Here is a 13,781-nt window from a genome sequence, read left to right as displayed (position 1 = left end):
ATACCATTTCAATTATAGTTTTTTTTCTAGCAAAATGTCATCACAACCTTTTATAATCTATATATTTCTGAATTTATTGTTGAATTAATGGGGATACACAACTTGTACATTTACTGAGATAAGAAAGAAAAAAAACAATTAGAAATATAACCAAAAGATTTGTAGAGAAAAAAAAATAAACAAAAATAATTATAAATATGTTATCATCAGTTGTTTAGGGTTGGCCTAACATTAAGTCTTTTTATAATATATAAGATTCGACGATTAGAAGCTTATTGTTAGAATCTAGATGTATTAATTATTAGGTCAATGTTTAATACAATTGGTATTATCCAACGTGGCCACCTCATTTAGAAACTAAGCCTAGTTTTTGATTGGTTAAATAAGACATGGTTAATTATGTAACTAGGGTGACATTTTTTAATTGGTTTATACAGTTAATCGAGCCAAACATGAGAGACCAAAAGCGTAATTCTCTCGATAACTTTTAACAAACTGTGAAAATCCAGATATTCTATTCTGAAAGAGTATTAGTGTACACGAACTTTTAACAAATAATTGTCACTATTAAGGTTAATTACCTACCAACAATGAAAAATTAATTAAAAACTAAAAAAATAAGAGCAAGAATTTAATCAACAAACTGTCAACTTATAAACAGAGAGACATATTGAAAAATGTATATAAAATAAAAGAATAATCCATTACAATTTATACATGAAAGAGAATTTAAATAAAAAAAATTAAAAAAAAATATGGTATGATAAGAACATGAAAGGAAATTATAAACTAGTTAGGAAAGAAGTTACCTAATTCATAACTTCCACATAACACATGCCCTTCATCACCATATATACTCAAATATAGTCTTATAGTTATTTATTTTTTTCCCCTAATCCCCCTTTTACCAATAAATATATATATATAACAAGAAACAAATAGAAAAAATAAAAATAAAAAACATTTTTTCCCACAATTTTTTTAAATGATGCAATAAAAATCTCAAAGGAAAGATCTCCCCGGAGTGCCGACGGACGAGCTATTATACCTCGAGCTATAGTTCTTTCTCCCCGGCGGTTTCCCACAAACGCATTGGCACTCGTACCCGCAAATATTCCCAAAGCACGAAAAAAGGCCACTTCCTCCGCTGCCCTCGTTTCTCCGACGAACCTGGCGGCCGGACGACTTGTAGCTGCTCGACGAAAAGCCGTTGTCGTAAAGCGGTGGGAGCTCCATCCGCCACCTCTCGAGCTTCGATCTAAGCCCTTCGACGCTCTCGTCCATGCTCCACCCGTCCAAAACAGAGCTCTGGTTGTCGTCCAAAGGGTACCGCCTCTCCGCCATCATGGCTGCCGCCACCTCAGACGGCGAGGGCCCCACCTCCGAGTCCGACCATATCGAGCTCGCCTTGTATTGGGGGTGGTGGCCCCCACCACCTCCATATTTCGTGGGTCCCTTAGCAATAGGCTTCCCGATTGTTGGAATCGGAGGCTTCGCCACATTTTGGACAGGCTTGACTTTCGTCACTGATTTCTCGTCGACCACCTTGTTTGTAGGAACCCCGTTCGATTCGTCACTAATCTTTGTCGTCTCCTTTTGACCGATCTTGAAAAAGCTGGACGACCCTTTGCTGTAAACGGAATCGCTGACAACGGAACTCGGTTTGCCTCCCTTTTTGTGTTTCGGTTTTTTGTCTCGGAGCTCGGCACCACTAATGACCGAACTAGCCTTGCCTTTCTTTTTCATTAGTATAAACGGATCAGCAGATTCGGAAATGCTAATTACAGAGCCGTCTTTCCCTTTCGGCACCGCGACAATCGAGCTGCATGGTGAGTAGTTATCGAACGTGACCCGCTCGCTTCGCTCACTTCTCGATCTGCGAAGTATGGGCTTCACATTATTATTACCATTGTTATTATTATTATTATTATTATTATTGTTGTTTTCGTTATTTTGATTGGCCTTTTGTTGGAGGTGCTGAAAGCTTTGAGGATCCTGCATTAAGTCGCGATATCCGACAGCCGATGCGCTTAGTTGTCTGTACAAAGGCATGCTCCTCATAGAGCCGTCGAGTAAGGCTACACCGATGTTTAGTATTCCTTGTGGCCGCCCCGATGGACGACGTACCTAAAACCCGACAAATCAATTTAACATGTGAAAAATATGATCCAAGTTTCAATGCTCCCAAATAACATCACACTACAGAGCACACTTAAAAGTGGCTGCTGATTTTATCTATATCGACATTGCTTGACCGTCAAGATTCGACGAAATCGATCGGTGTGTAACGGATTAGGAATTCGATGTTGAAACGAGTAATTGATTCGATTGAAATGTTTATAAAAACAACATTGATGTTCAATTACTCTATATTTCATGTTTTAGCAAATTGATCACATAATTCAATTAAAAAATTGACCTTTTTCGATATCGAAACACTCTGATTATCGGAATATCCACAATTAAAAAATCGACGTTTTTCGATATCGAAACACTCTGATTATCGGAATATCCACAATATTCAATCCTTGCATGGCAGTTTCAATAAAAAAAGAAAAAAAAAAAAAAAAAAAAGAAATTGCATGTGTCCCTTATCAAATTTCCGATCAATCCAAAGAAAATTGAAGAAGTGCAGAAAGAAAGAGAAAAACAGAACCTGAAGAGCAACAAATCGCATGCCAATGGGGCCGCCGCCGTTGCGGCGAGTCATGAGAGGAGGAGGAATGAGGTTTCCGACGAGGACACGAACAGTACCGACGATGACGTCACGAAACCAATGGGCGGCGTAGATCTCAATCATGACGGCGGAGGTGTCTTCACCGAGAAAATCATCGTCCACCCTGAATACAAACTTGTCATTCCACGTTGGATTATTGTTCCCCTCGGTATCAACGCACGACGAGAGCTTCCGGCCCGGGTTGACCCAAGCCCGAGCATACGTCCGCATCTTCTTCAAAACGGGCTGCAAATCCTGCCCGGAGATAATGTTTATTTCCAGGAGCTGGAAAGGCTTCATCCCACGCGCCGCCATATGGAAAAAAGACGATGAAGCATATATAAGATGAACAGGGGGGAATTGGGAATTGGGAATTACAGGGATTGATTTACACGGTGGTGGTTGATCCGCCGCCCGCCGTCGGGAGACGGGCCGACGAGGGAATGGGTGGAGAGAACCAGAAGATGGCGGGGAAGGAGAGGATGTGGGCCTCTCTAGAGAACATGAAATCGGGGAGAAATAAAAAAATAAAAAAATAAAAAGGAATTTTTTTTTTGACTAAATGTTTGTGAATATTGGGAATGGTTGAAAATGGGATAATGCACGTAAGGTGTTTGTTGTTTTGCTTAAAAGAACTGTTTAATTTCTTCATCAAATGTGATAGGGATAATTACTAATTAGCAATAACCCCCTCACCTAGGAAAATGAGTTAAGGAAACACCCCTCCTCAAAATAATTAGAGAAAACTCCCTCTCTAATATTCCACCTAAATATTATTCTTATAATCCCAAAACTATCCTTCTACCGCCACAACTCGTCCCATTAATTCCATTTTCCAAAACATATGGCAACTGCCTGACAGCACATCTGCAACGTCGCCACCATCACAAAATCTCCTATCGGGAAACCCTAGCTGCCCAATTTTCAGGTAATTGTTGTTGTCTATTTACTTCGTGCGTTCAAGTTTTTTCACCAATTATCAGTTTTAATCTAACTTTGCGCAATATGTGTTATCGGCTTAATTACTTGTTAATTTTTTTAATTAGCAGATGTAAGCGGAGAATGATTAGTTGAACTTTGCACTTTCAACCGAGATAATAAGGTGTGATTGTATCTCTGTAGTTTTCATTTCACCGACATTTCACTAATCCTTGGCAAACTGTAAACATGGTTGGAGTCAGATAAACTCAAATAAGAAATGGGCAATTTAATTTTGTGTAGAAATTGTAAAGACGACGGCGGTGTGGTGACGATGGAGAGGTAGATTTATGATTTTTTGGTTGATCGGACGGAGGATGGCGCGGGTAGAGAAATTCGCGCAGGCTGAACCCTTAATCGACTACGTATTTTGGTAGTCGATTAAGTTAATCGACTATGCTCTAGTAGTCGATTAAAGTGTTAATTTACGGTTTTGATAGTCAATTAAGGTAACTCGATTTCAAATTTTTGATTCATTTCTGAATTTTGGTAGTTGATTTTTTCATTTTTCCGATTTGAGCTGTTATGCTCTATAACATTGATTATTGTTGTGCATTATGTATATTGATAGATCTTTTTTTTTTTTTTTTTTTTTTTTTTTTTTTTGGTAATGCAGGAACCCGCAGGCCGCAGCCAACCATATAGGTGCACTGGGTAAACCTACACTCTCGTATAATAGCTTGCAAACCATACGAGAGATGTAAACCACACTAGGCTAACCATGTGTGACAAGCTCGACCTAGCAACCGTTGACAAGGGGATATGTTCTTACTTAGTAATAAAGTAGATTTAGTTTATTATTATTGTTATATTACGATTATTGTTATATTTATTTGAGATATTTTGCAGTAGTTTTTCATTATGTATTTAGTTGTGCCAACAGTATGCAATTGCTCCTTTTGTTTTTGTTATGTAGTTTCCGTATATGGACAACAATACTAATTACACTCAGATGTGCTGATTCGGCGGCGGAGAGGTGGTCGATGTTGGAATGGGACGTGGCGAGGCGAATGATATTAATGGTTGTGGATGGTAATGGTGTGGTGTGGTGACGATGGGTGGCATATATAGGATTTTGAGTATATTAAACGGACGATGGCGCGGGCATAAAAATTCTTGCAGGCTTAATCGACTATGTCCAAAAGGCTTAATCGACTACGTCCTATAGTCGATTAAAGTTTAATCAACTCCAATTTTTTTTTTTTTTTTTTTTTGGATTTTGTGTTTAGATTCTAATTGTATATATTAATTGTAATATGTGTATATTTTTTGTTTTTGTAAAATATAGTTGATTTTGCATTTTTTATAGTTGCGATTTGTTATTTTTAAAAGTTAGATTTTAAATCGACTATCTTAATATCTCATAGTCGATTAATATACCTGACAGAAAAAAAAAAGTTAAAAAAACGAAAAATAGATATTAAAAAAATGGAAAAAAATAATAATAAAATAATAGTTATTAAAAAAGAAAAAAAGAAAGGAAACAAAAAAGGGAAAGGCTGATGGGCGGGGGGCGCGCATAGTGCTCATGAGGTGGCAAGAAAAAAAAGGATATAATTGGAAAAATAGGTGGGTAAAATTAGGAATGGGTTTTTCTCAAATGGTGTAAAATAGTTTGGGTCTCTCTCTATTAAAAGAAGTATTGAAGGGGTTATATCAAAGAGCCCCAATGTGATAATACGAAATTATTACTAATGATAAGTAATTATAGTTAATCAGAATAATCATAGTATATAAATTTATCATTAAAATTTTACGACAAGACAAATTTAAAATTTTAAAATTAGATTTAACAAGTGTGCATTCATTAGTGTTTATACTATTAACAAATTTTAAATTATTGTATTTATTTATATTTTTATTTATAATATTTAGTGCAAATATTATTTTTTATATATCAAAAATTAAAAATTGTATACATAATTGATATCTTTATTCCTTTTATGTTGGTCAATGGTCACTCGAATAGTTTATTAATAAATTATAATAAATAAATTTTATACATTATTTTCCAAATTTAATGATGTTAAGTGTTTAAAAATCACAGTAATACAACCTTTAAGGTAGAAAATCAAGATTAGTATTTATAATTTCTTCTAATAAAGTAATATTTCCATATTTAATTAATGATTAATATTATTAAAATATTAACAATAGGACAAAAAGATCGATAAGAAATTTTACTTCATCTGAGGACCGTATTTATACATACGCAGTTTGCAATAGCTAAGCTAATCCAGAAACACTCCTCTTGTTGACTAAAATCCATGGCACACGAAAAACCCACCTCCGCCGTCGCCGGCGCCACCCGCCCCCTGAAAATCATAGCAGGAGCCGACGACTTCGGCAGCAGCCTCAAGGATACGCTCGTGGCGCAGCTCCGCTCCCTCGACATCGAAGTCGAAGACCTCGGCACCACCAAATACTACTCCGTCGGCGAAGAAGTCGGCCGCCGCGTCAGCCAAGCAGCGAAAAACACCGAATCGGCCGTCGAAACGCGTGGCCTCGTCGCCTGCGGCACCGGCGTCGGCGTCGCGATTTTCGCCAACAAGTTCCCCGGCGTCTACGCCGCCACCTGCCTCACCCCCGGCGACGCCCTAAACGCCAGATCCATCAGCAACTGCAACGTCCTCGCAGTTTCCGGGATGTCCACCGCCCCGGAAGCCGCCGCAGAGATCCTCACCACCTTCCTCAACACACCGTTCAAATCCCCCTGCCCAGCCTCCGGATCCAACCCATGGCCGGAGGAGATCCAGTCCTTTCTCGACGGATCCGTCACCGAAATGTCCAAAATCGGCGACGAAACTACCACCACCGCCGCCGCCGCCGCCGATCCGCCGTGTTTCATTTGCTCAGTGGCGAAATCGCGGCAGGACAAGGAGTTCACTCCGGTGGATATAATGCCCGGAGGATCGATGAAGATTCTCCGAGAAACCCCGACATCGGCCATAGTTAGGTTTAAGGCCGGCAGCGTAGAGCCAGCACACCACCATACATTTGGGCACGATCTAGTGGTTACAAAGGGGAGTAAATGTGTGTGGAATCTGACCAAATCGGAGAAGTACGATTTAGGGATTGGGGATTATTTGTTCACTCCGGCAGGAGATGTACACAGAGTAAAGTATTACGAAGATACAGAGTTCTTCATCAAATGGGATGGGCATTGGGATTTGTTCTTGGATGAAGATATTGCTTCTGCAAATGCTGCCATTGATATTCAGAAGAAGTAAATCATCTATCTGCACATAACATGTTTGAGAAAATGTCTGTGTGTGTGTAATCCTTGTGCTTTGAGTCTTTTGTACTGATCTTGAAACTTGAATTTTTTTTTTTTTTTGCATATTCAATAAAATTGTGCTTCGATCAAATGTCAAATTACGAAAAAAATTCTTCATGTTTGTATAATTACAACTGTATATTTTCTTTTGAAAAAACCCGTCTTTGAGTAAATAAATTTAACACCATAAAAATAATGGACGATTGTAATAATTATCCTAACATAAGGAATTTTTTCTTAATTTAACTTTACCTCAGGGGTGTAGTCGTAATTTTAATAATATAACAAAAACCAAATTCAACTAACCTATGCTGCTAAAGTAAAAAAAAAAAAAAAAATCCTTAAAATAACCTCATTTAATTAGTAACAGCAAAAAAAAAATAACAGGTAAATAGCCCCCAAAAAAGATATACTGCAATGATCCCCACCAGCATATTTAATTTAATTTCCTTTCTAAAACTTTATAAATAAAGGGAAAAAAAATAAATTAATATTTGAAAAGACGTTCTATTCTGTTTCTCCCTCATCTTCAAACAGGTGAGTTCATTCCGAAAAGTTTTGCCAGTCTGCCGATTCTTGCTGGTTTGCCCTTTCTTGTCGAGGATTTTGCCTATAGTAACCGTTGGCATTCCCATTCCCTCTAGGGTTATTGTTGTAATAACGATCATATCCGTCTTGGTTAACCGCCCTTCCAAAACCGCGGCCCCCAAATCGCCCTCTCGTTCCTTCCATCTGGTAGCTTACCCTGCCTCTACCCCTTCCTCCTGTTCGAGTCATGAAGGACATTTTAATCAATAATTTATAATGAATATCATCACGATTGAAATAAAATGGATGTTTTTTCGTTTTTCGGTTTTCATTCAGCTAAAAGAACTTGGTAACTGAATTGAATTCAAAACGTAAATGTGTCCACCACTACTGAAGGTCAAGATCGACTAAATGCATGACAAGATTCTAGAAGTAATTAATGCCTAGAAAAAGATTGAACTTGAATAGAAACGGAGAGGAAAAAACATACTTCCTCCTCGGATATAGTTAATTCTGTTCGGTCTTCGCCCTTCAATGTAGAGTTGATATGCACCAATCTGAACTGTGGATGCCTATTAAGGAAATAAATAATGCAGCATAAGGGTCTAATTATGGACATATTAAAAAAAAAAAAAAAAAAAAAAAAAAAAAAAAAAAAAAAAAAAAAAAGAGTCATTTTGAAAATGGAAGCGCAAACCTTAATTGCATTCTGCACACCAGAGACATCTTCAAATTCAACAAAAGCATAGCATACGTCTATATCCTGCAGATATATATAACGTGTAGAATTTGAGAAAGATGACAAAATAAAAAATAAAAAATACAAAGAGAAAGGCGCCCAAATCTGACCTTCCGGGTTCTGATAGCCACTCCATCAGGCCTGAGTTTACCAAACTTTTTAAATTCCTCCCCAATTTCAGAAGCAGCCATTGTTGTTGGTACGTTTCTTACATACACTGACTTCACTTCAACTGTATACCATATATTTAATAGTACTTATTATGCTGAATTTAATACATCAGAAAACGAAAAAAATCATTACAGCAAAGTAGGAAAAAGTCACCTTCATCATCCATAACTGATGTCTCGTCTGGGGTTTCAATCCCATACCTCTCCATTGGATCAGACGATGGCTGACTAGGCGTTTCATGTGAATGCTGCGATTCTTGAGGAGCGGGCTTGTTAAATGACGGTTGAGAAACTACTGCTGGAGCAGGTTGTTTCTTAGCAACCTGTAAATTCCGATAAATAAAATCAATGATTTAATGAGCTTACACTCTTTTGAGTTAACTGCAGTTATGGAAGTGCACTGTACATTTCAAAGAAGTGTGAGAATTAGTTGTGATCACGTACTATAGAAGCGTAAGTATGTTTTTGCGGCTCCGAGACTGGCTCTTCGAAAGGTGAAGATAAACGGTCGGGTACATAGTTTGTCGGCCCTGAAAGTGAGCCATTTGAATGCAACGCAAAATTTTCTTCCAAAATGTGTTCTTCAGGCATTTGCTGTATATGTTCCTCGGTATAGTTGTAGTTATGGATTTCATCGTCATCTTCAATTATTGAAGGAGCAGCAAACTCGTGGGGCTGAATATCTCCACCCAACATGTAACTGGGCACTGTCGAAAATAGTCGGATATGTGCATACGAATTAGAGTCAGAACTTGTTTTATTAATGATCAATAGATATATTCAATTGTACAAAAATAAATGAATACATTTGAATATTAGAAATATATAGAACAAAACAAAAAATTGGACTAATTCGTGATTGCTTCATGAATTCTGGGAATCTAATTTAATTTTCAAAAAATTTCTCAATAAAACCTAAATGTTCAACCTAACCACCTAAGAAAGTACTAAAACATCCTACCACCTCTCCTCTTCTCTTTGAGAAATCCCCATAAGATCAAAGCAAATTCATATTAGGTTTGTTTGTTAAGTTCAGGTTGAATAACAATTTCAACATGCTGCAAAAGAATCCTTTTATAGTGAATTTCATCTAAAAGAGTCAGACTCAAGAAACGAACCTTGTTCTCGAACTGTAGCAGGGGAAAAGAGCTTGGAATCAAGATTGCTCTGCGGCAAATATGCAATTGGATGCAGCAGATTTTGTTCTTCATCAACGTAATGGAAAATATCATTGAGAACAAAGTATCCCTTCTCCTGAGGTGCAAGGAAAAAAGTTTCCACAAACTTCTTCCTCACATTGAAACCCTTTACGTGCGCTGAACCTGAAACCATCACTATCACTCCACGATTCCAAGATTCTAAGGAATGTGCAGTCTTGATCTCTATTGAGGTATAGTGGAGTGACATGACGAGATGGTGGATTTGCTGCAAAAAAATGTAAGAAAATGAAAACTTAATGTACCCCCCATCGACGCAGTTAATTTTGAGCATTTAATTAGCTGCTTAAGGAAAATGATTGACATTACTAGTTGAATTGTAAAATGCAAATTATTACTTGAAAATTTTCTTTTAGAAATTTATTAAATGCTCCTATTAGTTTGAGATTAGTTGGTGGATGGGATGAAAAGATCTAATAAAATAAAGGAACTTAATATTGATCCCTACTAGAGCAAGAAAATGATGTTTCATGACAATCATAAAAAAAATGAACAGGAATAAGTATTATTCAGTTAGTTTTGAGCAATTAATAAGCTGCAAATATACGCGTTTACTATTCATCCAAAAGACTCTAATTACATCTATGTTGAATGAACACAAGATAAAATAAATTTAGAAAATCTTAGGACGCATGATGGTGTGATAAAGTAGAGTAGGGATGGGGAAAATAAATTGGTTTAAACACAAATTCTCAATAAGAGAGAGAACGTGGTTTAGATGCGGTAATGCTTTTTTAATTTGGTTTTACGGATTTTCTTTTAGCTCTCTTTTTACGATCTCTAAAATTTATGAATATGAAAGAGGAAAAAAAAAAAAGGAAATCTGATACAAATGGGATATAGCACCAGTTTTGACAGTCTACGTTGGATGATTTTCCATTTACTTAATGACATGACAAATGTCGTGAAGAGCACGTGTCAGTTCCTAAATCATACTGAGAAAGCACAAGTTCTTTTTTCGAAGTGTTGGTGCATAAATAACACATATAACAATAGATTACAAGCAAAAGTGAATGTTAACATTGGATCAAATACAGATTAAACATACATTAATATTAGCGTTCGAACTAGTCAAAATAAAGCATTAATAATTTTGAAAATAACATAAACTATCAATTATAATCAATAAACACACCAGAAACAGAAAAGAATCAGGCAAACCAATTTAAGAGTAGTCGAGTCATGCACACAACTTAGAGAGCCTCAAAAATACTATAGCACATTCGTTTCCATACAATTCAATGTAAAGCTTCATTTTTCTTCTTTTAATTACTATTACGATATTAGTGGTCCTCTAGACATCTTCTTTAATGCATATCCATAAGTCTAAAATTCGATAGAGTGATTCACAAATTCATGTATATGAAGATAAGGTTCAATTAAAATACCAGCATAGCAGTAGCATTCTCTCTGGCGTTTCCATCAATCCGAAGCATGGTACTCGCATCGCTGTAGAACTGGTGCACAAAATCTGGCTGGTTCTGTAGCATCTGATAGTATTGCCCGACAAAGTACGTCCCCACCTGAAATTCACAAGGACTTGTGATTAGTATGAAAATTTGAAAATTATTCGAATGTCAATTTGATGGATAGTTGTTTCCTCTGGTGTTCTAACTTCTAAGAGATCGAAAATCTTAGACAGATTGAATTGTAAGCAAAAACATAATCAATAGAGATCAACGAAAAACAAATTAACATGATTAGATAAATTAATGAAAGGATACTTTTTTAATTGAAAAAAAAACACACAATTGCACCAATAAATCCACACAAACTTAGGGTTTTTGCACCACATACGTATAGAATGGATAAACGATATGTATCTAAAGGTTTAGAGAGAGAAGATAAAATACCTGAGCAGCAGTGACAGACATCGGAAAAGCCGTTGCCATTGAGAGAGAGAGAGAGAGAGAGAGAAAGAGAAACCCCAGATTCAAAAGAGAAACCCCAGATCTAGAAACCCCCAATTATCCCCAATTTATCAAGATCTATAAAAGAAATTAAAAAAATAAAATTAATCCCAAACAGGATTCCGCTCCACCATTTCACATTATCCACTTCATCGAATTCAAAAAAAAAAAAGAAACCTCCCCCACCGACTGCGTACAACCACCCTAGCCGCTCGTACAACTGATAAATAATCTCAGCCGGGAAGCAATGGGGATGAGATTTTATGGTGTTCGATTTTCTGTATACTGATTTTCTAGGTTGGATAGTGTTGTGTGTGTGCGCGAGTGTGTGTGTGTACCTACACTTATATATATATATATAGACTGTTTTACAAACATATAAAAACCAGTGGTTTTTCAGCTGCCCTTTTTGGTAGTATTTGTACGTGTGTGTGAAAGTGTGTGTAATGCAACCCAAAGAGGAGAAATGCGTATACCTTTTTTGTATTATTTGTGCCTCTATATTTTCTTTTTAACCTTTTATTTATTTAATTATTTTATTTTATTGTCTTTTAAAATTGTTGGTGTGGAGGTTAAAATTGGAAATATATGTAATTAATTGAGGAGAATTTTTTTTTTTTTTTTGCAAGAGTGTTTTGGGTAATTTTCGTTAAATATATTATAATGGGCTTCGTCGAGCAGCCCGAAAAGTTTCCAACCATAATTAATGGGTTTATTGGGCAGATCATACGATTGTATGTCATAGGTTACACTTATTTTCTAGTTATGGGTGGACGAATTATTTTGATTTTTATTAATAACTCCGATTGTTTCAATTGTAGTAGAATTATTATTTTATTTTAATAAGATAGTTAATAATATATAAATCTACATGTGTATGGAAAATAAAACAAATTGTGGAGTTTAATAAATGTCTTTATAGAACATAAATTTTTAAATCCAATTCTTATTATATGGAACCTCAATTGAATTTTCTTTTAAAAATTTAGCAATATAAATAATTAAAATATTCAAGAGTAAAGTAAACTACACAAAAAGAAAATATATACATTATATTGAAAATTAGTGTTAAATTTGGAATATAAAAATTGGCCAACACGACAGGGTTTTATTATTAAGTATATATATATATTTATTAACACAAGGGTTTTAGTCCAAACACAACGCAGAGACTCGCACACACCACCAACAATGGCTTCTCTCCGACTCCCTTCTTTGAAGAAATCCGGCGGCGACGACGGCGGGATCCTTTCTCGTCTGTCCGATTACCCGATCGTGAAGAAGGGGAAGAGCACCGCCTGCGATGCGGCGTACGTAGCCAAGCGCCTCCTGAAGAGCACCGGCAAGGCGGCCTGGATCGCCGCCACCACCTTCATCGTGCTTGGTATTCCGCTCATCATTGAAATGGATCGGGAAGCACAGTTCAACGAAGTCGAGCTGCAGCAAGCCTCTCTCCTCGGCGGCGCCGCTCCCGCCCACCCAGGCTACATGTAATGATGTTTTGATCCGTTAATTTTTTTTATGATTCTGATATGGTTTGCCCGGCTAATTGACGATCGATTCCAATTTTTTTAGTTTTTTACATTTTCCTAAATTTTTAGGGTTCAGTGTGAGATTTGAATTCAGTGATGATCTGAGTTGTTGCTATTAGGTTTTGTTTGAACAATTAATTCCTATTATTGAGTTACTTTTGCGTGATCTAGATTTGCTTCACAGCCTTTTGATTATTTGTTTGTTAGTTGAAGTAATATTTTTCTTCATTTTGACTTTTTCCGCAGACGGATTAACTTAATTTCGATGGTAATTAGGCAATAGACTGATAATTTGTTATCAATGCCACAGCTTCAGTATATCTTTTGCTTTATTTGTGCGTGTCTCTGCTTTTTCGTGGATGGAAACTGTGAAATACATTACATTAGTGATGATGATTTAACGAAACTCAGATGGTGATCTTTTCTATTTACTGCAAACGAAAAATCGAAAACTTCTTCTGCAGTTGGAAAATGCCAAGTCATCTGATTCTCGTCATCAATATGTTTGCTCGAGATTTAAAAGTGTTTTACTAAATTAAGGTTTAACAATAGATCAGTTATGATTGAAAGACTGTTTCGATGTTGTTTAAGATTCCTTTTTGCTTTTAGTATAACATAGAAATCCTAACTACTCCGCGTTTTATTCGATTGATGTTCGTGCTGCTATTCACTGTTCTGCACATAGCAATATATGTAGTATGAAGGTTTCATATA

At 36.4% G+C, this 13,781-nt stretch overlaps 4 protein-coding genes across 6 annotated transcripts; 2 read left to right on the top strand and 2 right to left on the bottom strand.

Moving 5' to 3' along the window:
* Positions 1-668: 668 nt before the first annotated feature.
* LOC105963075 (uncharacterized) lies at positions 669-3,389 on the bottom strand. The gene is made up of 2 exons (XM_012987442.2): positions 2,657-3,389; positions 669-2,127 (listed from the first exon to the last, which is right to left on the bottom strand). Exons 1-2 carry the CDS (start codon positions 3,029-3,031, stop codon positions 1,003-1,005), a joined length of 1,500 nt encoding a protein of 499 aa, XP_012842896.2. The 5' UTR covers positions 3,032-3,389; the 3' UTR covers positions 669-1,002.
* A 2,429-nt stretch (positions 3,390-5,818) lies between these two features.
* DRT102 (DNA-damage-repair/toleration protein DRT102) lies at positions 5,819-7,055 on the top strand. Its single transcript, XM_012987440.2, has one exon. It carries the CDS (start codon positions 5,962-5,964, stop codon positions 6,922-6,924), a length of 963 nt encoding a protein of 320 aa, XP_012842894.2. The 5' UTR covers positions 5,819-5,961; the 3' UTR covers positions 6,925-7,055.
* A 243-nt stretch (positions 7,056-7,298) lies between these two features.
* LOC105963072 (nuclear transport factor 2) lies at positions 7,299-11,969 on the bottom strand. Of its 3 annotated transcripts, none has more exons than XM_088813005.1 (10): positions 11,713-11,969; positions 11,479-11,613; positions 11,014-11,148; positions 9,527-9,833; positions 8,853-9,115; positions 8,563-8,737; positions 8,349-8,470; positions 8,197-8,262; positions 7,990-8,071; positions 7,299-7,735 (listed from the first exon to the last, which is right to left on the bottom strand). In XM_088813005.1, the coding sequence occupies exons 2-10, from the start codon at positions 11,515-11,517 to the stop codon at positions 7,515-7,517; spliced, it is 1,410 nt and encodes a 469-aa protein (XP_088669131.1). In that variant the 5' UTR covers positions 11,518-11,613; positions 11,713-11,969; the 3' UTR covers positions 7,299-7,514. The 3 variants fall into 3 exon arrangements, with proteins under 3 accessions (XP_088669131.1, XP_088669132.1, XP_012842893.2); XM_088813006.1 differs by lacking the exon at positions 11,713-11,969 and having other exon boundaries at positions 11,479-11,532; positions 11,563-11,706; XM_012987439.2 differs by lacking the exon at positions 11,713-11,969 and having other exon boundaries at positions 8,563-8,731; positions 11,479-11,706.
* Positions 11,970-12,642: 673 nt separating this feature from the next.
* LOC105963347 (mitochondrial import receptor subunit TOM9-2) lies at positions 12,643-13,237 on the top strand. Its single transcript, XM_012987741.2, has one exon. The coding sequence runs from the start codon at positions 12,727-12,729 to the stop codon at positions 13,027-13,029; it is 303 nt and encodes a 100-aa protein (XP_012843195.1). The 5' UTR covers positions 12,643-12,726; the 3' UTR covers positions 13,030-13,237.
* The last annotated feature ends 544 nt before the right edge of the window (positions 13,238-13,781 follow it).

The sequence above is a fragment of the Erythranthe guttata genome, chromosome 14, assembly GCF_056151865.1.
Source record: "Erythranthe guttata isolate IM_541 chromosome 14, IM_541, whole genome shotgun sequence".
In the NCBI taxonomy this organism is placed as follows: Eukaryota; Viridiplantae; Streptophyta; class Magnoliopsida; order Lamiales; family Phrymaceae; genus Erythranthe; species Erythranthe guttata.
Note: the sequence above shows the minus strand (reverse complement) of the source record. Positions and strands in the feature narration are given on the sequence as shown.